General features: G+C 42.3%; 1 protein-coding gene across 1 annotated transcript in view; it reads right to left on the bottom strand.

Annotated features, from left to right (window-relative positions):
• The window catches only part of LOC129408186 (uncharacterized), an 84,989-nt gene extending 63,922 nt beyond the window's left edge, over positions 1 to 21,067 (bottom strand). The window contains exons 1-3 of the mRNA XM_055151250.1: positions 20,949 to 21,067; positions 2,747 to 3,032; positions 1,965 to 2,152 (exon numbers count right to left, since the gene is read on the bottom strand). Coding sequence (XP_055007225.1) covers positions 1,965 to 2,152; positions 2,747 to 3,032; positions 20,949 to 21,067 — 593 coding nt within the window. The remainder of the gene's footprint in view (positions 1 to 1,964; positions 2,153 to 2,746; positions 3,033 to 20,948) is intronic.
• Positions 21,068 to 24,585: the final 3,518 nt, after the last annotated feature.

Below are 24,585 nucleotides of genomic sequence, written 5' to 3'. Positions count from 1 at the left end.
TGATCTGCTGCTGCGCTCTCCTTCTGCACCCTAACTGGAACACGCTAAAAAAAAAACGCAGACAGGCCCACCTACCTCATTGAAATGTTGAAATGTTAAGACATGTTTTGTATCATTTCTAATCTTTTTGTAATTATTTGTTCCAATATTGCAGGTCCAACTGAATGTTGAAAAGAAAAAGAAACAAGCTACATTTAATGTCCAAATAGGCGACTTATGGATCCTTCAATTGTTGGTTCAGTGACTATTTTTCATTGTTTAAAACTTGAGTAATACTAATTGTTCAGAGAGTCAACAATAAAATATCCTCATTAATGTTCAGTAATGGTCAAATCCACCTTTATTTTGTGATTTACGAATAATATCTGTTGACTTGTGTCGTGAAGGTTTGTGACTGTTACAGCCCCAGGCCTTAGTTGTAATATTTCTGCAGAGTTCTCTTGATTCCTGCTGCACGAGCCCTGGTCTGTGATTGGTGGGGCAAGTCCACGCCCACTTCACCTGCAGCCACCTCCCCCCTATTTAAGGAGATTGCCAGCACCTGTTCGGGGCTGCTGGCCTTGGTGGCCAGTCTGCCATTTTGTTTTGTGTTTGTGTTTGTGTGTAGTTTAGTGCCTTTTTTGATTTGGTCACTCGATTCTGTTTGTGGGTTTATGTGGTTTAATTTGGGGAACTTGTGTTTTAGTTTAGTGTGTGTCCCTAAGTTTTACCACTTGTTTTTGTGTAAGCCTGCGTGACCCCTTTTCTGGCACAAAACTCTGTTTATTCTGTTGTTCTGTTTCTTAGTTTAGGTTGTTTTCTGTATATTTTTAGTGTTTTGTTAATTTACCTTTACATTCCTGTTAATTAAACATTACTTAATTTATTCCATTTTACATCTTGGTTTTATTTTTGTTACTTCCCTCACCCCAAACGAGCTGGGTCGTAACAGTGACTTTTACAATATGGGTCGCAAGAGAAAATGTTTGGAAAACACTGGACTCTAGTATGATATTAACCGTATCCACCGAGCATTTATTCATTAGGAGTGTTTCTATTGCTCAGAAATACAAACATTCTTTCTGTGAATAGGGGCGACTCTCCACAGATGTGAACTGTAATATAGCGTAGTGCTGTAACCTGCTTGTCTCCCTCATGATAAACAGTAGGTTTAATCTATACTGTGGAACTTTCTAGACAAAGCAATAACATTTCCATGGAGACAAGCAGGTGGCAAACCCTTCACCAGAAAGTTGAGCAGTGCACTTTTAAAAGCAAGGGAATACGCTGATTGATAAAATATGTTTTTAGTAACAATTAAAATAAGGAAAAAGTTTACTCTTTGCAAGAATATATTATAAGTAAATGTTAACGGTTCTTACAATAAAGAATGATTTTGGGGTAAAGATAACTCGGGGTAATTGCGTGAACACTCAAATTGTCTTATAAAATGTGGACATGATCAGTATCGTTCATAATATTCCTTGGAACAGTCCGTGACTTTTACTGCCTCTCCAGCTCCTGCATTTGAGTCGTGTAAAATATACAGCCAAACCACAGCACCTCATCTAGGACCAGAGTATCCAGAAACTCAATTAAGAGCTCAGTTTCTTGAAAATAATATTACTCAAGTTGAAGTACAAAGTGGCAGTCGAAGAAATGACTCAAAAATAAAAGTAAAAAGTATTTGGGTTAAGCTTAAAGAGTATGTAACATCAAAGGACAGACACAAAAATAAGACAAACTAAATTATATCTGAAGGAGCAGTGCAAGAAACTCAAATATTTAAAAGAATTTCATATTGTCAGCATAAGCTTTTGTCACTTGTAGACTTGTAAAAAAAACAAAACTTTTAATCTAGTAAGAGTACTGTTACTTCAATAAAAAATATAACTGAAGTAGTGGGTAAAGTATAGTGATAGAAAAGTACTCTGAAAAGTACAAGTTTACGTAACTGAGTAGTAAAAACTGATTTCACAGTGCACCTTTGCAGAGGAGATGGATGAACAGGAGTGGACTTGTTGCTTGTTTGAGATTGATGGCTCCACAGGGGGACGCCGTAGTTCTTCAGGGCTGACAGCGGGGGGCTCCACTGGGCACGGGGAGAGTTGTTAGAGTTGATGGAGATCACAGACTGTCTGTCTCTGAGAGGATGAATCAAGCTCCACTGCTCCTAAACACACACACATACATAAATAAATACACGTGAGGGTTCTGTGTTTTATGGGGTAAGTAAGGACATAACAATATGACACAAGTACACAGAAGAAAGGTTGTTTTTATGAAAATATGGGTCTAAGGTTGATGTGATTTTTTTAGTTTGTTGCTACAGTAGGATGGATTGCAATTTTAAAGGTCCTATGTTACACAAAACTGACTCTTGTGAGGTTTATGCCATGTTATAATAATGTTAGGGAATTAAAAACATGCCTTGAGTTGTGTTTTGTTTCATTCACACATGTTTGAGTAACACTTTATTACGAGTCTGTTTACATCTCAAAGCTCAAAATGTTCTGTTCCAACTTGTGTTGAGGAAACAACATTATAACACACTGTGGATGAGAAAACAGCATAATACGGGCCCTTCACTGTGTAACTTGGAGATGATGTCATTGTTTTACCCGCATGTTCAGTAGTATGGCATTAAAATTATCTATCCCCATGGAAACTAAGAAGTGTCCCAACCAGGCCAAGTTACTGGTTGGTGAAGAATAAGTGTTTTTCAAGATCTTGTATTTAAATATAGATTTTTTTTAATACCACACACCATTCCAGGCTCGGTGCGTCTCTTTCTCCAGCCGGACAGTCCCGCGCGCCTCCGCCGGTGAAACACGCAGGGCGCTCCGCTTGTTTTGCGGAGAAAAATCTTCGGTAAACTGTTTCCTCGCGGTCCTGCACTTGTGTCCCGCGCTAATGTACCCGCAGAAACTTTCTTCGCTGCCTGGACTCTGTTCTCCCGCAGGTGCACACGCCCCGTACCTGTTCCCGTCTCCACGCGGGTCTTTGGTTCACGTGTCAACCCGGAGCACTTCCTGGTCGCGCTGTAAATAGCTCTTATTGGACATCATGTGACCACGGATTAAACTAAACTAAATTATTGATCATTTGTGTGGTTATTCCCTGATTTATTGGGTTTATGGTTGTTTGAATCATTTTGATTAGACTATGTTAATATACAATTTATGGTTATATACATTTATGGTTAATATACAATTTATGGTTATGAGTACAGTTTTTGCTAAATTAAATCTTAAAACCCAATGTTTTGTTAATTGGTTGCGTCAGGGGAGGAGCTAAGAGATATTTAATGGGGAGCTCTACTCATAGGGTTGTCTTTGGTCTATTGTGTGGATACTGGCCTTCTGCACAAGTTCTGCTGTTAATAGGTTTATGTGCAAGGCCAGGAATTTTTTATTTGTTTTTCATTGATTTTTTTTTGCTTTTTATCTTGCATTTTGCATCAGCATGAACTTTGCTGAACTTTGGGTGGGAACTGCTCCACATGAATGTGAAAAACATTTCTTCGTGGCAGTTATATTATAGATTTTTTATTTATTTGGTTTATTTGTTTATTTGTTTGCATCCAGCACTTTTGAACTGTGGGGCTCTGAAGTGACATTAGATTTTTATTTTTTTTTTTTTTGTTAATTATGTCCAGTCTTCTTTTTTAAGGTCAGCGGTTACCCCTCGATAATTGATTTATTGATAGATAGAAACCAAAACTATATGTCATTCTGTAAAACAGCACACTAACTTACATAACTTAACAATTTAATCAAATCTCTGTAGAATAAGATGATTTTAAAAGTGGAATTTCACATAAGAGAGATCACAAATACTGAACCATAACTACTCAAACCGTTGAATCCTAAATGTGATTTGATTGTAAAGCGTCCTGTGCCTGAATATCATCATATCACATTTTTATAGATGATGTTTTCTTATTCTGTCTCCACATCTGGATCTCCGCTGTATTTCCGTGATGTTTTTTTGGCCTGTTTCTTGTATTTCCTGATCCTAATGGGTTTAACATGAACATCTCGCCACAGTCAGTGTCAGAACATCAGTGTAAGCTTGTTATCACACACACATCTGCTTTAATCCGGTTACATGAAGCTTATGGAAGAGCTGGGACCAGTGTTCAGTCTGTGTCAGGTCTGAACACACACACACACACACACACACAGGGATAAACTGTTTACCGCTAATAGCTTTAAAATCTGGTGAGGCTTTAATGATTATAACATGTGCAGAGAGAGGAATGCGTGGAGAAAATAGGGTGTAATGTCTGCGTGTGGCCACCAGGGGGACACCATTGCTGATTATTGATTGGATTATAAAGTATGTGTCTACTGTGCGCGGCTGGAGTCGGTTTTCTCCGTTACACTGGACAAAGCTTTCAAATGTAATAGATTCCTGCCAAAAACAACCAAATAAACAAGGAAATAAATGTCATCCTCACGATATAAAAAGCAGATTCAAATGTCAGGTCATTCCAAAAGCTCCAGCAGACTCCCTCTCTCCCCCTTTAACTCTCTTTCTACTCTCTCTGTCTGTTTCTCTACCTTTCTCTCTCTGTCTCTCTGTGTCTCTGTACTCCTTTGTCTCTCTCCCTCTCATCCTCTCTCTATCTCTCTGTCTCTCTCTGTAGTTTTACTTCTCTCTCTCGCTCTCTTTCTACCTCTACCTTTCTCTGTCTCTCTCTCTCTCTACCTTTTTCTCCCTCTTGCTCTCCCTGTCTCTCTCTGTCTCTCTCTCTACCTTTATCTGTCTCTTGCTGTATTTCTCCCTCTCTCTCTCTCTCACTCTCTTTCTGTCATTCTATCTCTCTACCTCTCTCTCTCTCCTCCTTGACCTCTCTCTCTTTGTCTCTCTCTCTTTTTGTCTCTCTCTCTCTCTCTCTCTAGCCCTCTCTGTCTCTCTCTACATCTCTGTCTGTCTCTCTCTCTACCTCTCTCTCTCTCCTCCTTGACCTCTCTCTCTTTGTCTCTCTCTCTTTTTGTCTCTCTCTCTCTCTCTCTAACCCTCTCTGTCTCTCTTTACATCTATGTCTGTCTCTCTCTCTACCTCTCTCTCTCTCCTCCTTGACCTCTCTCTCTTTGTCTCTCTCTCTTTTTGTCTCTCTCTCTCTCTCTAGCCCTCTCTGTCTCTCTCTACATCTCTGTCTGTTTCTCTCTCTACCCCTCTCTCTTTGTCTCTTTCTCTTTTCGTCTCCCTCTCTCTCTACCCCTCTCTTTCTCTCTCTCTACCTTTCTCTCACCCTCTCCACCTCTGTCTGTTTGCCTGTCTCTCTACCTTTCTCTGTCTCTCGCTGTATTTCGACCTCTCTCTCTCTCTCTCGCTCTCTTTCTGTTTTTCTATCTCTTTACCTTTCTCTCTTCCATGACCTCTCACTCTTTGTCTCTCTCTCTCTTTGTCTCTCTCTCTCTAGCCCTCTCTGTCTCTCTCTACATCTCTGTCTGTCTCTCTCACTACCTCTTTACCTCTCTCTCTCTGTTTCTCTCTCTACCCCTCTCTCTTTGTCTCTTTCTCTTTTCGTCTCCCCCTCTCTCTACCCCTCTCTTTCTCTCTCTCTACCTTTCTCTCACCCTCTCTACCTCTGTCTGTTTGCCTGTCTCTCCACCTTTCTCTGTCTCTCGCTCTCTTTCTGTTTTTCTATCTCTTTACCTTTCTCTCTTCCATGACCTCTCACTCTCTGTCTCTCTCTACATCTCTGTCTCTATCTCTCTGTCTGTCTCTCTCTACCCCTCTCCTTTTGTCTCTCTCTTTCTCTCTCTACCTTTCCTTCCCTCTGTCTGTCTCTCTCTTTCTCTGTCTGTCTCTCTCCCTCTCTGACCCGCTCTCTTTCTCTCTCTCTAGACCTTTCTTCCTCTCTGTTGGCTGTCTGTCTCTATCTTTCTCTCTCTACCTCTCTCTTTTACTCTACCTCACTCGCTCTGTCTCTCTCTTTGTCTCTCTCTCTACCCCTCTCTCACTCTCTTTGTCTTTCTCTCTCTATGGCTCTCTCTCTCTATCTCTCTACGTCTTTGCTTCTCTCTGTCTCTCTCGCTGTACATCTCGCTCTTTGTCTCTGTCTCTTTTTGTCTCTCTTTCTCTACCCTTTTCTCTATCTGTTTCTTTCTTTTTCTCTCCCTCTGCTTCTCTCTCTGTCTCCCTCTCTTCACAGTGACACATTGCATTGAAACCCGCCTTTACGTCTTTTTCTCACATCGCAGAAATCCCCCGCTCCTCCCCTCCATCCTCCCGCACAGTCCGCAGCAGCAGCAGTGGCAGAGTCTATAGCTGGACCTGCTTCATGCATTTCAATGAGCTCCCGGGCAATTTGTGGTGCAGTTCTCCCGTCTCCTGCCTCCTCGTGTGTTGTCTTCGCTCCGGCCCCTCTCACGCTGGATAATGAGGGACTTAGTGCTTGTCAGTGCCCGCCCGGTGATGCTCTGAGCTGGGGGAGAAAAACTACAACAAGAGGGGGAGCTCTGGAGGTCCTGGCTGAAGGCTACGGGTGCAGGTTAATGAGGAGGATACATGGAAAACAGAAGGGAACAATACTGGCACGAGAAAAGGTTGGAAGGTTTTGCAAAGTATCTGTCATACACTTGTGCACTGGTTGTACTTTTTATTGTAAATTATGTTGACAATAAGATAATAATTCACCTCATGTATTCATATCCAAGATCCTAGTTTAACATTTTGACATATTTGATCTCTCAAGGTAGTAGTTCAGTGCATCTAGCAGTTTCCGCAGCAGAACTGGTAGTAGGAAGGGTCAAATGCACTTGGAATAAAGTTCACACTGTACCAAACACCATTAAATATATAAAATGTGTTACAAGCATCAACAGCCTAACAACTTTAAGCTATACACACCTTCACTCGAATCATTTGGATAATTACAAATGGGGCTTGAAAACTACCGCTTCATGACATCACAAGGTGGAACAGAGCATTTTCAGCTTTGGAAATGTAGACTAACACGTTAATACAGGGTTACTCAAACGTGTGAATGAAACAAAACACAACTCCAGATACCGTATTTTTCGGACTATAAGGTGCACTTAAAATCCTTTAATTTTCTCAAAAATCGACAGTGCACTTTATGTATAAATTCTGGTTGTGTTTACTGACCACAAACCGATTTTTATGTGGTACACGATGCTCAGAAATCTGTCAAAATGTTTTAGTACGACTTTTGTAAGTTACGAAGCTGCACCACTTAATGGATTGTTGGACCATTACGGCTACTGTAGTTAAGTCAGGAGCCTCGCGGAGTCATGTCCTTTAGACCCCGTCCACACTAGTACGTGTTTGAATCCTTTTCATTGCAGATGCAGTGTTCGTCCACACTAATCCAATTGAAAACGGCTCCAGAGACGGAACGATGTGGTGCCACCAGCTCCCACAAATTAATTCACCGTCAAACGCTAAGAGTCTGGAATATATGTTCATTCATATATAAGGTCTGTGTGTATGACCTGCAGACGTATAATCCCTGAAAAGTTTAATATGAACCATCTCCAACACGACATACACAAAGAACAGACTCACCATCAGCAGAAAACCCCTCTGTCACAGAAAGAACACATATATTCCACTGAGTCGTGTCCTTTAGCTCGACAGAAGATGAACTGCATAAGCGCTCAACAGCGAGTTGTTTTTTGAATGCTTAGTTTATGCAAATTAAGTTTTGTTTCTGTAAAACGTACACAAATACACTCAAAGCTGTGTGGATAGGGAAGGCTTGCAGACACAGAAACGACGTGTCTGAATGTAAATCGTTTCCAATACGGCGATACAGTGATTCGTTTCAGTGTAAACATAGCCTTAGTCCGACAAAATGCCAATGGATCGTGGACGCCTGGGCTAAAGGATCAGTCTCAAGTGTCGTCCGTTTGTTTCGCTTAATGCGCCTTGTACTCTGGTGCGCTTTATGTATGAAAATAGACAAGAGAATTCAACATTACTGATACTGTGCCTTATAATCTGGTGTGCCTTGTAGTCTGAAAACTACTGTATATTTTTAATGAGGTAACAACTTACATGTCTTAAAGCTCTCGAGTCAGTTTTGCGTAATATAAGATCTTTAAACTTAAATAATCCAGGTTAGTGGTTATAACTACTAACCTACTACTGTATACTACTTGATCCCATGGAGATAGTAATGTTTTGTATTTGTTCCAGTATGACATTAAAGGTGCACTGTGTAACTTTTCTCGTGTAGAGTCCGTCATAGGCTTGTTTCTATGGCGTTGTCATTGCTGTGCCTGGAATGTTCCACAGTATGACATTAAACAACTTGACTTTACATGTATTCATGGTTTTATTGCTCAAAAATACCAAGAACAACAGATATTCTGACTGTGAGTGGGGTTGTTTTAGGTTTAATGCCATACTATGAAACATTCCAGGCAAAGCAATAACATCTACGTGGAGAAAAGAAAGAAAATTTGACGTTCCCTTCACCAGAAATGTTACACAATGCACCTTTAACATTGAAAAAGATGCATATATACTATTAGCAGAATCTACAAATCTGGAGTCAAGCAGTCTACCTAGAAAAAAAGTTACACGATGCAGCTTTAAAGTGAAATTAATACATTTACATCGGTTGCAAACATCAGCAGTAACAGTCATTGATGTCATTCTTAAGTATAACGTAATGTCGGCTTGAATTTGACCCGTGAACAACCCCAGAAACACGTTATAAAATGCACGTGGGTTCCCCTCTCATTATAAAGCCCATGTACAAATCTATGCAGGTGAAATGACGCCCCACATGCTCCGCTCCTGTCACCTTGCCAGGGCTGTCAGGGTCCCGGGACGAGCGAGACAGCCCCTTCTGACGGAGACATCATTAGTNATGAAATTCTTAATGATCAATTATCGATTAAGCGATTAATCATGCCCATCCCTAGTTCCAGGCAGAGTTGTATTAAGCCAATTATTACTTTTTGGCAAATAATGCTAATCTGCATCTTGAATTTTGTTGATTTTTTTCTATTACAAAATTATATTTATATGAAACATTTATATTTTTATTTGAATACTTAAATGACGAATTTATATTTGCCACCCGAAGTTTCATAACGTGACAAACTCGAGATCAAACAGTGACAAGTCAACGCACGCGCAGAGTTCTGTAGTGAAGGTAAAAACTCCAAAATGGCGAGTGTTGACAGAGAGTACCGAGTTTTCAAAGAAGTGTGAACAATTTATTTATTTTTTGTTCAGTTCAGATATGTAAAGAAAGTGCGGTGTTTTTCAAAGAATATAATCTGTGTCGTCAGGGTCAAACAAATCTTTTCTATAAATACGGCCGACACAACCCCGGCCCCTCATCACAGTCAGGAGCCAAAATGTGGCCGGCAGAGAAAAAAGTCTAGTGACCCCTGCAGTACATGATACATGTGCACAGACTTGTGGACTGACTCAACTCACAGATTGAGGAAAGGGGGATTGAATGGTCATGTAATCTTGATTTGTTCAGTATTATCATTATTATTATTGTTGTTGTTATGAAATTTGTGTTGATGATGAGTTATGTATGGCCATTTGACATTTTCAAGTGAATAACAAACATGCAATCATACAAATTTACAAAAAATAAATAAAGTTTGTGTCATGTGGTGCCCCCCGCTGGTTCCAGGTTGAGGGCCTGTTTACACGAGAACGCTTGTGGGTAAAAATTACAAAATATTTTATCGGAAGTGCCTTTCGTTTAGACGGTGACGGCGTTTTGGGGGGTTAAAAACGCAAAAAATCTGGAACCACCCTCCAGAGTGGAAAAGTAGAATAGTGTTTCCGTCTACACTGCCCAAGACGCAAAACTCTGGTCAGATCTGCTCACGTCGCGTTTGTGTTTACGTCACATACATCGCCACCGAGCCCCCTGGCATGCATACTTAATCAAATTCCACACACTTTTGCGTCACCATGTGCACATAGATTTCCTCCTGAAAACTCTTGTCGAAACGCGGAATAAAAAGTGAAGACGCGACGCCACTTTTGCGTCTTCCGTTCAGACCGTCATCATATAAACGTCGCCTTAGTCAAAGTTTTGTCCCAATTCAGATGTAGTGATTGTGATTGTGCGAAGTCAGACTCCATGTTCAACTCTCAAAACACTTTGTCCCACCATATGAAGTCATTAAGTGGCAATGCAGACGTGCTCCTCTGAGTTTTTGAAGTCAATTAACCTTCACCTGACTCATTCTAAAGTATAGCTCATCTTTAGTGTTCAGATTTGATTTAATAAGCTTCTCATTAACTTTGACGACCATTATTAATTGAATCTACATTAATATTAGTTTACTGCCTTGGTGAATGGTAACGGTCACATTTTTATACACAGCTTTTCCACCTTGGAGGCTCTCAAAGCACTTTACATAAAGGAACCACTCACCCATTCATACACCGTTGTACACAGTGTCCTTGAGTACACTGTCCTTGGGTTGAGTGTCTTGCCCAAGGAAACAATGACACAATGTGTGAGTGCTCAGACTGCTCAATCCATGATGTTTTTATCTCTAAAGTAGGATTCAAACCACCAACCTTTGGATCAGTGAACAAACGCTCTACCAACTGAGCTACTGCCAAACACGGTGACAGGAGATGACTGACAAAAAGGTTCCAGGTTTGACTCCCAGGCTCCTCAGGTCTTTCTGTGTGGAGTTTGCATGTTCTTCCTGTGTCTGCAGGGGTTTCCTCTAGTCAGGCCGGCGCCACCTAGTGCCTCCGCTCAATTTCATTTCTCTCCAGCGACTAGGTCAGGAATCAGAATACACTAGACGTGTGAAGAATCCCTCAGTCGTCCAGGTAGAATCCATGGCGAGGAGAAAATTCAGTTTGTCGACTGGACAAAAGTTAGTTTGGTTGAACACATTTCGCAGCTCATCCAAGCTGTTTCTTCTGGTTCTAGAATTGAAGAAGCAGCTTGGATGAGCTGCGAAACGTCTTCAACCAAACTAACTTTTGTCCAGTCGACAAACCGAATTTTCTCCTCGCCAATACAGTAGACGGTTTGCGAGAACCCGGAAGTTGTTGACCGCACACCGGCCAATCAGGGCAGAGCTTTGAAGCCATGACGTCAAACTCAAGCGCCTGTCTGGGTGGTACAGCGCAACAGTAAACAAAGCGGTCGAGATGGATGTACGATTCCTGAGATCGAGGATTTAAAGCCGGAACAAAAAGAATGTTTGGTGAATTTTATCAAGAGGAAAGACGTTATTGCCCTTCTTCCCACGGGATTTGGCGCATTACATACATCACGACCAAACAGCAGCGATTGGTTAAATATAAAAAAAGTACCCGCCTACTGTTGGGCAAACAAATCCTAATGCTGCGAGGTCAGACGGTTTCTACGAAGTGAAACCGGATGACGAATCAAGCTACTGGTTTCCCACATCAACCCAAAACATTCACAAATCCTCCAGCTAAAGTTGTACTGACCAGGACTTTCTCAAGACCTGGAGATGGTCCGCTTAAAGGTGCACTATGTAACTTTCTGGTTGGGGTCTATCACCTGCTTGTTTCTATGGATATGTCGCTGATCTGCTTAGAATGTCCCACAGGGTGACATTAAACAGCTCTACTTTACATTTATTCAATTACAGGTGGTTTTATGGCTCAAAAATACCAAGAAAAAACACATTCTGACTGTGAGCGGGGTCGCCTCTCCACAGATCTGGCCTGTCACTTGGTCTGGTTCGGTTCGGTCTCCACGAAGACAGAAACTTTTAACACCACACTGCGAAACATTCCAGACAAAACGACAACATCTCCACGGAGAAAAGCGTTCGACGGACCCTCCGCGACTCACCTTTAATAACATACGAGAAAAAGCAATCGAAAAAGTTCCGCATTGCTGCTTTAAAGACCGAAGGGGGGGAAAAAAAGAGAGATATATTTTGTTGTTGAAAATATTGCAGAGTCACTGAACCTTTGCACCTGGATTCATCGAAAACACACAGTGACTGAGCAAACCAAATTGCAACCATTTAAATGTCATCTCAGGAATGACCGGCGCATTTGAACGCACCATCTCTGCTCCGTGTGTGTGTGTGTGTGCGTCCGTGTGTGTGTGTGCGTGTGTGTGTGTGCGTGGTGCCTTCACTGACCTTTCGGGGCGCAGGATTTCTCAGTGATTTAAGCCTGGCCCGGTCGCCCTTGTCTCCACCTGAAACTCTCCATCACAAGATTAACTCCTGTGGCTCATAAAATATACAGCGGCCATTACGGGGCGACCTTCCCAAGGCATTCTGGGTAAAAAACAAGACTAAATCATTGTGTTGATGGGCTGAGGCTGCTCCCTGTCGCCGTGGAGGTGAAGGAGGAGGAGGAAGAGGGAGGTAAATGTAGAGGTGGATCTTAAAGTGCCCATGACGAGTTTTGGTGATTCTCTAATTTGGACTTAACCTGTTTTCAATATAAATAATAGTTTTACACCAATCAAGAAGCAGTTTGTGAAGAAAAGTTGGAAAATATGTTGAAAATTACGATTGCTGGCGAAAATATCGTGTTAGTAACGAGTTAACGCGAAACTTTTTTTTTTAAATCTCAAGATTAACGTTCTTTGTGAATTCGTGTATCATTCGTTCATTCATTCGTTTTTCAATACAAAACCAAAAATAAGAAAATGAAAAAGCAACAGTTTTCTTCATTATTTGTCTCCAAAACCAAAATGAAAAAGCGGATAACGATTTGTTTTTTCAGTTTTTGGTTTTGTGTTTAAATGAAAAATGGAAAAAATCGGATAACGGCCGTTTCCCGTTTACGTGACTTCCGTGACTGACTGCGATGTCGGACTGAACCAGGACTGATCCAGGTCCGGGACCAGAGCGGGACCAGACCGAGACTGAGACCAGAGCGGGAACAGACCGAGACCAGACAGGGACCAGATTGAGACTGCTGAGATCAGAACTGGACTCCGAGCTTTGACTCCGAGCCTCAGCTTCGAGCTCCGGCCCTGCTGTGGGCTCTGAGCCTCCGGTCTGGTCCTTGTCTGGTCCCAACCTGGTTTCGATCTGGTCCCGCTCTGGTCTCAGTCTCGGTCTGGTCGCTGTCTGGTCCCGGTCTGGTCCCAGTCTGGTCTCGGTCTGGTCTGGTCTCAATCTCGGTCTAGTCCCGGTCTCAGTCCTGGTCTGGTTCCAGTCTGGTTCCAGTCTAGTCCTGGACCTGGATCAGTCCTGGTTCAGTCCGACATCGCAGTCACGGAAGTCACGTAAACGGCCGTTATCTGTTTTTTTCCAGTCTTCATTTAAACACAAAATCGAAAACGGAAAAAACGAATCATTATCTGTTTTTTCATTTTGGTTTTGGAGACAAATAATGAAGAAAACAGTTGTTTTTTTCGTTTTCTTATTTTTGGTTTTATATTGAAAAACGAATGAACGAAATGACACACGGATTCACACACAACAATCGCGCTTGAGCAAAAGTCCTAGTGTGATTCACCTTTTAGTACAGCGGCACAGGGCAGAGAAACGGTTTTGTCTAAATGGAGATCACTGGACGTCCCTCAGTCACGAGAACTACATCACGTCACAGCACATTAGTATTATTATTATTAATTCGCCCACAGTGGAAACTTGAGTCGCTTTGACTGTTGTGAAGACAGAAGAGGCACTTCGCTCACACTGTTGCAGAGCACTTCATCCAAGTGGAACACTGAACACAAAGTTTTCTCACTGACAATTGTTCTGGTTTGCAATTCCAAAAAACATTTTCACAAAGCCTATCCACTTTTCTCTGTTGATAAGAGTATTAAAATGATGCTTCAAGAGACAAAAATGTGCAATTCATTTGTGCTTAATCGCAAGTTAACTGTGACATTCATGAGACTAATCGCGATTAAATATTTTGATAAAAAATATTCTAAGTAGAGAGTTTTATTTTTAAAGAGTTCCTCACTGAAGACGTCACACTGAGAGAATTCTATCCACAGGTTCAACACAATTTCCACACAAGAAACACATTTTTCTGATACTTTAAATCTGACTTCAGCAAAGTAAAGACGTTTTCTTATATTTTTATTTGTCAGCTTTGTAACTTTTCTGGTGGAGGCTCTGTCAAATGGTATTTTTGAGCTTTAAAACCAACTGTAACTGAATAAATATGAGACAGAGCTGTTTATCGAGTTGTTTTAGACCTAAAAGGAGTTTCTCTGTGATTTAAATCCTCACTAAACTCCAGCACCGGCAGCCGATTATTAATACCTTTATGCGAGGTACTGGAGAGAAACAATTATAAAAACAAGGAGGTCGATTAGACAGACCTGCTGACTTTTAAAACAGCCATTTCCCTGAGACAAAACTCAAGTGTAGTCAAAAACAAACGCTTTCTCGCGGCCATTCATTAAGCGCGTGGGTAATAAATGAGCAGAGGCTGTACTGGACTGGAGATTTAAAGGGAAGGGAGCGGAGGGAGCGCAGAGGGAGCCCACACTCGTCCTTTTGGCCTGTTTCTTCTCATTACTAAAGTAGCTGTGTCCCAGAGCTGCTGATGTGCATTCATCTCACATGGATTATCTGTCGGCTCCTCCTTTTGTTTACACTCCACTTTAAACCAACACGAACCTCTTCTTATCTGCTGCTACGGCAAATGCGCGGCGTTACGTCACGATAAGGAGCCCGAGCAGGAGCACGTACGGGGTAAAATAGTGTGAGGAGGAGGTTTGAAAGTGCATGGTGTGACCTGGTCTGTGGTTCATATCTCTGTGATTACAGGGCCTATCCTGATGAAACAAAAACTGATATAAAGATTGATATGTAATAATAATGTGATATATAATTATAAAATGGACCAGGTCAAGCAGAAGTAAACATCAAGGCCAAAAATTCAAGTTAATGCATCTGATATAAAAATGTATTGAACAGATACATATGTACTCTAGTTTATGAAACTGTTGACCTTTTTTCTGTACCATTTTTGGTTCTAAAGTTCCATATGTTTTAAACAGACCATGTATGAAACATGGAACAAAAATTATTTCCCAAATTTCAAAGACCTGAAAATCATGTAAATAAATGGATGTATTTCATCATATCTTGTGTTATTCCATCTTTGAACTGTTGATGAAGGGACAGGATTTTTCAAAAAACTATTTTTATTAAATTGATGAGGAATATATTGACTTGGATAGCAAGGACCTGAATTATCTCTTAAGAAATACGGTTCTTTCATTTGAGACGTAATAGCCTCTAAAAGGTATGCTGGTTCAGAGAAATTATGTGACAGAAGGAGATTTGTTAAATAATCCTAGCATTTTATAGGTAGAACAATCTGTCCGTGTTATGCACAAGGTTTTTCTCGAATCCGTTAACTCTGTACCTTCCGTATACGCTCCGAAGTTTTATCTAGGAAAATTCTCTCAAACATAGAGTCAAAAAGTTAAGTAGGTTCTTCCAGTTACAGTTGGTTTAAAAATAGTCAACACACTAATCTTCGTACACATGAACTGGTAAAAGAAAGAAGCTATACCTGAACCGAAAAAATAATGTTCAATACCAGTTATGCTTGGAACTAAGGATTGTGTAGTGAGAACCAAAGCCGTTATCACTGTTTGGAATATAATATTATAAGACAAATATAAAGTTTTGCAAGCATATATCCTCGGTATTTCTCCCTTCCGTTTAGCCGGGAAGTCAGATGACATGTAAAATTAGTTTCTTGTTAAATAAATATTTTTTTGGTGTTTCACACATTTTGAGAGATGTAAGTATAAGTTTAACTGTGATCGCCTGGTTTGGAGTTGTAGACTCGTTTCTACTTAGAGAACTTATACTTATTTTCAATAGTCCTCTACTTCAGTTTCTTGAAATATGAGAGACATGATTGTAACTGCTAAGAGGATCGGGTAGCTCCTCTGTATTATATACTTCTACTGATGGATTAACTTTTATCACAAAATTGAATTTGTGAATCAAACGGATACAAGGACTTATAATGTACACTGAGGAGTGGTGACCACATTAGTTTTAATCACCGTTTGCTATGTGAAAAACCTTGATACACCATATAAGCCGAGGGTTGCAGTATTTGCGGTCGCCTCGACACCTGAGTTTCTACTCTTCTTACCTTCGCTAGACAGTCGATTGATCATGGTTCGTTAACTCAAACTCTGTTCTCGAAACATAACAATGAGAAATTTCTTGTACAAGTCATCAATCCATCAATCAACAAGGAGGCTTGAATTTATAGTTCTGTGATAAGCTACCTTTGGCGGAGGAGGAGCCGGAAAGCGGAGGACAGGACCAGATCTTTTATTAGATACGTTGAGTTCGGAGAGAAGATTCACCACTCTTGAGACATTAGTCACTTACTGACACGAGTACAACCCAATTGTGTACCTAAACATAGGAACGTAAACAACTTCAATTGTGGTTTCAACAACAATGTTCCCAACATCAGCAATCACAACCAATTGATGTCACCATATAATTATATTGAGAGAGAGACTACCTCGATAGACGTACATGCGAATGCATTGTATGGATTGAGATCACTCGTGTAAAATTGGAATCACAATAAACAATAAATGATACATGTAGCAAATATAGGAGTGATTTATATATGGATCATAAGAGAGTGTGATAGTCAAAGGTGGAATTTTATATCTTATCACTCTTGTAGTTTAGGGTGTGAGATATACGGATATCGCATTAACACGATAATTATAATATAGTTCCTAGGTCCTAAAAATTTTAAACTCATACATAATCTGATTACCTTTGTTGCGTGATGGGTCTAGGTGACCCCGTTATGATCAGATATTCTAAAAGCTTCATACAGTGAGGAGATGGAACTCAAACATGTGTTGCAGGCTAGGAATATTGACTGTATTACAGACTTTATATATCATAGATCACCAGATACTACTAGCTTCATCGATGTTGTGCGAGGTTATAAAATTTACATTAAGAGTTGCGATGCTTTTAGGACTATCTCAGCTCTATAGGATCGTATGATTCCGAACTGGGTTTGGTTGATGTGGATACAATCTAGTATGGTAACAGCTATCACGTCTGTGGATGAAAAACAGCATAATACGGGCCCTTCACTGTGTAACTTGGAGATGATGTCATTGTTTTACCCGCATGTTCAGTAGTATGGCATTAAAATTATCTATCCCCATGGAAACTAAGAAGTGTCCCAACCAGGCCAAGTTACTGGTTGGTGAAGAATAAGTGTTTTTCAAGATCTTCTATTTAAATATAGATTTTTTTTAATACCACACACCATTCCAGGCTCGGTGCGTCTCTTTCTCCAGCCGGACAGTCCTCCCGGGTGCTTTCGCATTGCCACCACATGACTGCGGCCGAGTCGCTTGTTACATTGCCAGTCGCGCTTCCGCTGTTTGTTGCTGGAGCCAAATCATGCAACAGCGAAAGTTGACAATACAAGAGCATCACGAATTATTCAATAGCATCCATTACATCGTTATATTGTCCGAAAGCTAAGTGTGCGCCCGCGATTGCTAAAGTGCGGAGTTATCATAGAGCCATGAGCACATGATCCTCTGCGGAAATTGCTGCTCATCGTAGAGTTTATGTATCACTGATACCTGCTGCCATAGCTCGGACACGATGCACAGTCAACCTGTTCAAGTGTGCAGTCACGATACGACCAAGCCCCTTATGACTCTGCTTAGATCGTCAGACGAGACTCCAGATCTGCTCTCACAACGCGACAGCAAGGAAGTATCCTTTAGTGTTGAAGCAATGCAGATGTAGCACACGAAGAGGCAGATCGTCATATGAGGGGCGCGACACGCGGAGCTAGGTATTAATCATCAAGAATATCAAAATTGAGACATGCAATCACCACAACTAGAAGAACATCTTCTGACGATGAGTGAAAAAACTGAAATAGATCATAAAGAGAGAGGTATTGATCCTCTTTCAAAGGTTATGTGTGTGAGTAGGTACAGCTGAGTACCAGATCATTAGATAATAGAACATTCTCGTCGTCTTCTCTGCGATGATTGATCTTCACGACAGATTCACCGATTAGGCTTATACAATCAGTGCCTGTTCAGATATTGGAAGTGTATTGGGATACAGCGATGCGGCCTGGCCGTACGAAACTACGCATTATTTTGAGACCTTAGAGACTCAGAGATATGAGGGCGACGAATCTTCTACGCGGGGTACAGATCTTATGATTTTAGACAGAGCGCTCGAGAGCTTTCTTTCTATCTTCTTGCGCCGAGTTGGCTGCCCATCAAGGTGTGTGTACGTGCTTTGAGAGAGGAGGTTGAAGGAGGAGAGTGGTTGTGCGTAGGGGAGTGTATCCTTGTGGTGTCGCACGGGGTGAGAATTGGACTGCGCGAGGGTGGGAGGGAAGCTATTTTAGGGGAGCCGTGCGGTCAGTCGAGGAGTATGGGTGGGTGCGGTGAGGGGTGCGGGAGGACGTGGGTGGGTCTGGCGCTTGTTGCGACAAAGGTGTAGCGCACGTGGAGAGGGGGAGTCATTCGGTGGTTAGGTTGTGTGAGGTCGAGTGTGGGGACTGTGGTGTGGAGAGCGTGGAGAGAGTGACGGGAGGGATGTGTGTGAATGGGTGGTTGGTTAGTTGGATGTTATGGTGTGTGTAGGTGTATTGTATTTCGTGGTAATTTATTTATTCCGACGCGGTAACGACAGCTATCATGGCCTTGTATTCGAGAGTCGCGAAACGAGCGGAGTAGGCGACAGGTATTAGTATATGCGCACTCTCACAGAGAACGCCGATAATGTTGGACTCTTAGAGGATAATTTCTGATATTCCGGGATAGCTAGCAGCGATTGATTATCAGGTTTCGACTAAGAGGAAATATCTCGGATAGAAATCTTCAAATATGTCTATTTGTATACCACACACCATAGACCACGACTTCATCAATTGTACATCGCAGCACTGTACCTCTGAGTATTTAGGATCCAGATGGAGCTGAGTAATTAGTCATATCTTGTATGAATTAAATCTGTCCTCACATACGTTTCCCATTAAGCTAAGAGTATGTTTAAAAATTGTGCCGCATATATTCTTTCACATACTTTGTTTAATGATCAGGGAGATCATTACACTAATACTGAACTTAAGAAAAAGCAGCACAGTCTGTAGTAACTATAGGTTCATTAAATCCTAAACTTGGTTCGAGATAACTGACTATCTACTTATTTTAAAATGCCCACACATAAATAAATAAGATCTCTTCCATCATCGAGATACCTGTCTAAAGACGGTTGAGCATGCTTCCCGGTACAACCTGTCCACGCCACAGGAGACAGGACCTACTGAATCAAGGAGCACAGGTCTTCCTATCTTTTTCTTAATATTATTATAGAGGAAGTGTTCTATAACTGGATTATAATTACACTCGTGTGCATCAGCATAAATAGGACTCTTCATGGAGGAGTAGCTTTTCTCGGTCGCTGTTATAGGTGATTATTCGTGTTATGTTCTCTCGTCGTTCTCTCTGTGCGCCGTGGATTGTTGTTATTGTCTCTCGCTCTTTTTATGTCCTTGTAATAGAAGAAAGGGTAAGCTGTGTGGGGTATTATTATCTATATAGAACTGACGCCTGCTGAGCTAGCACAAGCATTGCTCTCATAGAGTGTATAGAGGTCGTAAAAAAGGCTTGACGCGTAGCCGAACAGGACCGGGTGCGTTTCGATCGTGGAGTTAAATATGCTTGACGATCTGTGAATTTAATGGGAAAGATAACTACCTGTGCTGACCGATCAGGGAACTAATTAGCGAGATGATGGAAGCTTAGTTCACGACACCAACCACAATTCAATGCTATTTAATTTCACAACAGTAGAGAGAATAGTAGTCAACAGTGGAACGATAACTGTAGTGTTGAAAAGCCAATGTCATAGAGCTATAGTGAAACATGGTATGGCAGTTTTAAGATATGGCTTTGAACAGAGGCAGGTCAGGGATGGACCCTAACTCAAGGGAGACCAGGGACGTCCAGCAGATGTTGCCCAGTGGATCGTAGAGCTCTGCTGGGCTGGTGAGGGGTCAAAATGTCGACACCAATAGTGAAGGTCAACAAACTCACTAGAGATCTGAGCTAAAACGCCACACGCGAGCTTACACTACACACACACCGGGCAACATATCACAGATTTAATACAACATGGAGGTCTATAGACTAGTTGATCACCAGGAAGCCGATGAGAGTTATTTATGGCACGTTAAGGATGGAGAAGGGGTATTAGAGTTGATTGTCGTCATCATCTTGACAGTGTGTCCACCGAGACGAGTGTGGTTAAGATGAAGCAAGTCATTGCGATAGGATTATATGCGAATATTGAGTACTGCAGGCGTGGGGCTAGCAGTTAGAACACGGATCTTTCGTGTTGTGCCTGATCCGCACGGGTACATCCATTAATCTGCGTAGATTGTTACACATGCACTGCCTACAGATAGATGTCTTAAGACGCTTCAGTTAGTTTGTCGCGAATATTGAGGTATATAAGGTCGCCTTACAGACCGCTAGGCGGCCGGCGTGGGACATTTTCGGTTTCTCCGTGTAACTTTGTCATCTCTCTCAGGCGAGAGTTTCAAGAGAAAAGAGAAATCAGAATCTCATGACGTAGCATGGTAGTCCGGACGAGCGCGGAAGAGTCAACACAGAGACATACCAAAGTCATTATGAAATCTGAGGAGTATGAGATACCGAGATCGTGGGATTGGCCTTGGACGTATGCATTAGTAATACAGCGTTAATAGAGCGAGTGAGGAGAGGAGTTTTTCACGTTGATCTCATGCTTGGTCACTAGCATGTCTTCGCGTCAGGAGAGGCGCACAACGTACATCCACATACTCACACACAGACAACGATGATGTCTCTTCTTCGTTCGTTCCGTTCGATGAGCTGTAAACGCTCACTTACGCATTTGGACTCCTTGTCTCTTAATGGTCAGGAGCGTAGGGTCTACTCAGCACAGCCTTCAGTAAAAGCACTAGCGTCTAGGTGTTTCGCTCACTCCTTGACCTTTCCTCTTTGCGTCTCTGTAGACTCACCTATTGTCTCATACACTCTTTCTCGCGTCTCCCTCTCCTGTGCGACGCCAATCATCCATACATCATCATCGAGATACGCCATCATGCGTGGCCTTATATACCTGTCTGGAGTAAGATGGTTTACGCGAGTACTTAATCGTCTGGATCGCGCTATCTTATTCATTCTCCATTCTTCACTGTTCTAGTGTGCAGTGATAGAGAGACTGATGGGCATATCTATCCAGATATCGGCCTGGCCTTACATATCTACGATCTTACGCGTCTCCTCATTGCTATACTACCGGTTGGACATCATCATTATGTTATTGCGTATAACCACGCCAATCTCTGATGTCTAATGCAGCGCCATATCTCAAGTTTCTCTGTCACTCGTTCTTGCTTCTCTGGTCTACCCCGTGTGGATACCACTTACCTGTTCGCTGTAGGCTTTACACTCTCCTCTGCACTACCAATACTCATCTACTCATGCTTTCGTAGCTTGATGTCAGATCGACCAGGTCGACCCTGTTCTGAGCGCTCCACTCGCTGTGCCAGTCATACATCCGCTCCTCCTTTGCTGACCTCTATTCTTCCTGCGTGTTGTCATGCTCTCGCACGTGGTGTTTTGGAGCGTCGTGGCTCGCGGCGTCTGGTCTGCCGCTTGCTCTTCGCTACATGCCTGTCTGGCTGTCGCTGTCAATGACTGTCTAGCTGCTCTTCTGTGATGCCTCTGAGCATCTCTCTTCGCTTCTCAGGGAGTTCGATCTTTAGGCCTACGTTGGCGTGCACACTCTCCTCGTAACTCTGTCTGTGCTGGTCCTCTGCTAGCTCTATGCATGCATCGTCCTCAGTGTATCCCTTGTCGCGAGCTCGCGTCCTCTCTGTGGAGAACGCCGCTAGCTTGGTCATCTCCCTCTGTGTCGCTTGGCGTGGAAGCACGCTTGCTGACTGTGCGGGGAGTCCGAGCCCTCCCAGTCCTCTAAATTCTTAGTCATCTTCGAGGCTCCAAATGGACTCGGATATAGTGTTTATTCGCTCCAGACTGTATGCCTGAAGTGACCCAATGATTTTTGGCCCTATGCTTCCTTGTATCTTCGTAATCTTTTTCAACTGCACATTCTTCTGACTATTGTCACAATGTAATCAAGATATTTTTCACTACTGTAGACCACGCGCACACTGGTTATGTGCTCTCTTCAATTCCTCGATCATCATGATCCACACTTCCCTTTGATCTCCATTCTGTGCACTGACTCTCTTCTCTGATTATCGTGTCGTCCACATATGAACGCCCTCAGTCTTGATCCATCTCTTACAACTCTCTGCTCATGCGTTTCTTATCCAACAAGCACAATTGTACACCATGATTCTTTCTCCTTCGTCTGTATTTACTACCTATCTAATTGGGTAATGAATTCCGTGTCACTGAAGCGAAAGCAGCACCTCTACTCTCTCTTTATTCGAGTCTCTTTCTTGGTGTTTCGTCTTCCATCACTCCCTCTACCGCCTTTCCTCATTCATACGCATCCGTCTCGTCTGACCTGCTGCACCACATAACTAACACCCAGGATCTCGATATTGCACAACCTCGCTTGTCCTCTCTTACTCCATCCTCCTCTCTTGAATACACATCGGTCAGTTGTTCTCTATTTTGCTTGTTTTCTGGTCTCAGTCTCTACTGTTAGACCGGAACTTTTCATACATCTCACCTGACGTGCTCGTGCTGCGTCCTGTCACGTCTTGTACATGACTTCTCTCGCTAAACCTACAGAGTACTCTCGTCGCGTGTATGTCCGTGTCGTGTCTGTTCGTGCTTCCTCACACGCGCTCCAATCATTGTGGTGTCTCATCACTTTCGGGTCGTTTCTTAATTTCGTCTCTCTATCTCAACTGGAGTCCACATACGATTCACATCCTTCTCCCACTTGGATACACTTGTCGCTGACTAGATCCCTTGCACAATACTCTATGATTCCTGGATCTTCTCACATAAACAACACATAATATGAATCCACGGCTGCTAAGTCTGTCCTCTGCATGCTCTCTGAACGCTATGTCCTAAGTCTCTGACTGGTCATGTAGGGTTGGGCTCACTGTCCGTGTCTTGGTCTTCAAGTGTGCCAATCAAATCTGGTAAGAATGTCTTCTGACATTACATGCATACGAACAGGTTACAGCCCCTTCTTATATCTGTAATTATTACATACACACATTCCAGGTGGTCTCTCTCTACATCTCTGTCTCTATCTCTCTGTCTGTCTCTCTCTACCCCTCTCCTTTTGTCTCTCTCTTTCTCTCTCTACCTTTCCTTCCCTCTGTCTGTCTCTCTGTCTCTCTCTTTCTCTGTCTGTCTCTCTCCCTCTCTGACCCGCTCTCTTTCTCTCTCTCTAGACCTTTCTTCCTCTCTGTTGGCTGTCTGTCTCTTGTCTTTCTCTCTCTGTGTATCTTTCTCTCTCTACCTCTCTCTTTTACTCTACCTCTCTCGCTCTGTCTCTCTCTTTGTCTCTCTCTCTACCCCTCTCTCACTCTCTTTGTCTTTCTCTCTCTCTCTATGGCTCTCTCTCTCTATCTCTCTACGTCTTTGCTTCTCTCTGTCTCTCTCGCTGTACATCTCGCTCTTTGTCTCTGTCTCTTGTTCTCTTTTGTCTCTCTTTCTCTACCCTGTTTCTTTCTTTCTTTTTCTCTCCCTCTCTTCTTCTCTCTCTGTCTCCCTCTCTTCACAGTGACACATTGCATTCATTGAAACCCGCCTTTACGTCTTTTTCTCACATCGCAGAAATCCCCCGTTCCTCCCCTCCATCCTCCCGCACAGTCCGCAGCAGCAGCAGTGGCAGAGTCTATAGCTGGACCTGCTTCATGCATTTCAATGAGCTCCCGGGCAATTTGTGGTGCAGTTCTCCCGTCTCCTGCCTCCTCGTGTGTTGTCTTCGCTCCGGCCCCTCTCACGCTGGATAATGAGGGACTTAGTGCTTGTCAGTGCCCGCCCGGTGATGCTCTGAGCTGGGGGAGAAAAACTACAACAAGAGGGGGAGCTCTGGAGGTCCTGGCTGAAGGCTACGGGTGCAGGTTAATGAGGAGGATACATGGAAAACAGAAGGGAACAATACTGGCACGAGAAAAGGTTGGAAGGTTTTGCAAAGTATCTGTCATACACTTGTGCACTGGTTGTACTTTTTATTGTAAATTATGTTGACAATAAGATAATAATTCACCTCATGTATTCATATCCAAGATCCTAGTTTAACATTTTGACATATTTGATCTCTCAAGGTAGTAGTTCAGTGCATCTAGCAGTTTCCGCAGCAGAACTGGTAGTAGGAAGGGTCAAATGCACTTGGAATAAAGTTCACACTGTACCAAACACCATAAATATATAAAATGTGTTACAAGCATCAACAGCCTAACAACTTTAAGCTATACACACCTTCACTCGAATCATTTGGATAATTACAAATGGGGCTTGAAAACTACCGCTTCATGACATCACAAGGTGGAACAGAGCATTTTCAGCTTTGGAAATGTAGACTAACACGTTAATACAGGGTTACTCAAACGTGTGAATGAAACAAAACACAACTCCAGATACCGTATTTTTCGGACTATAAGGTGCACTTAAAATCC

This window comes from Boleophthalmus pectinirostris, unplaced genomic scaffold (assembly GCF_026225935.1).
Source record: "Boleophthalmus pectinirostris isolate CB_2022bp ecotype Guang Dong unplaced genomic scaffold, ASM2622593v1 HiC_scaffold_15, whole genome shotgun sequence".
Lineage (NCBI taxonomy): Eukaryota > Metazoa > Chordata > Actinopteri > Gobiiformes > Gobiidae > Boleophthalmus > Boleophthalmus pectinirostris.
This window is presented reverse-complemented; position numbering and strand designations above follow the sequence as displayed.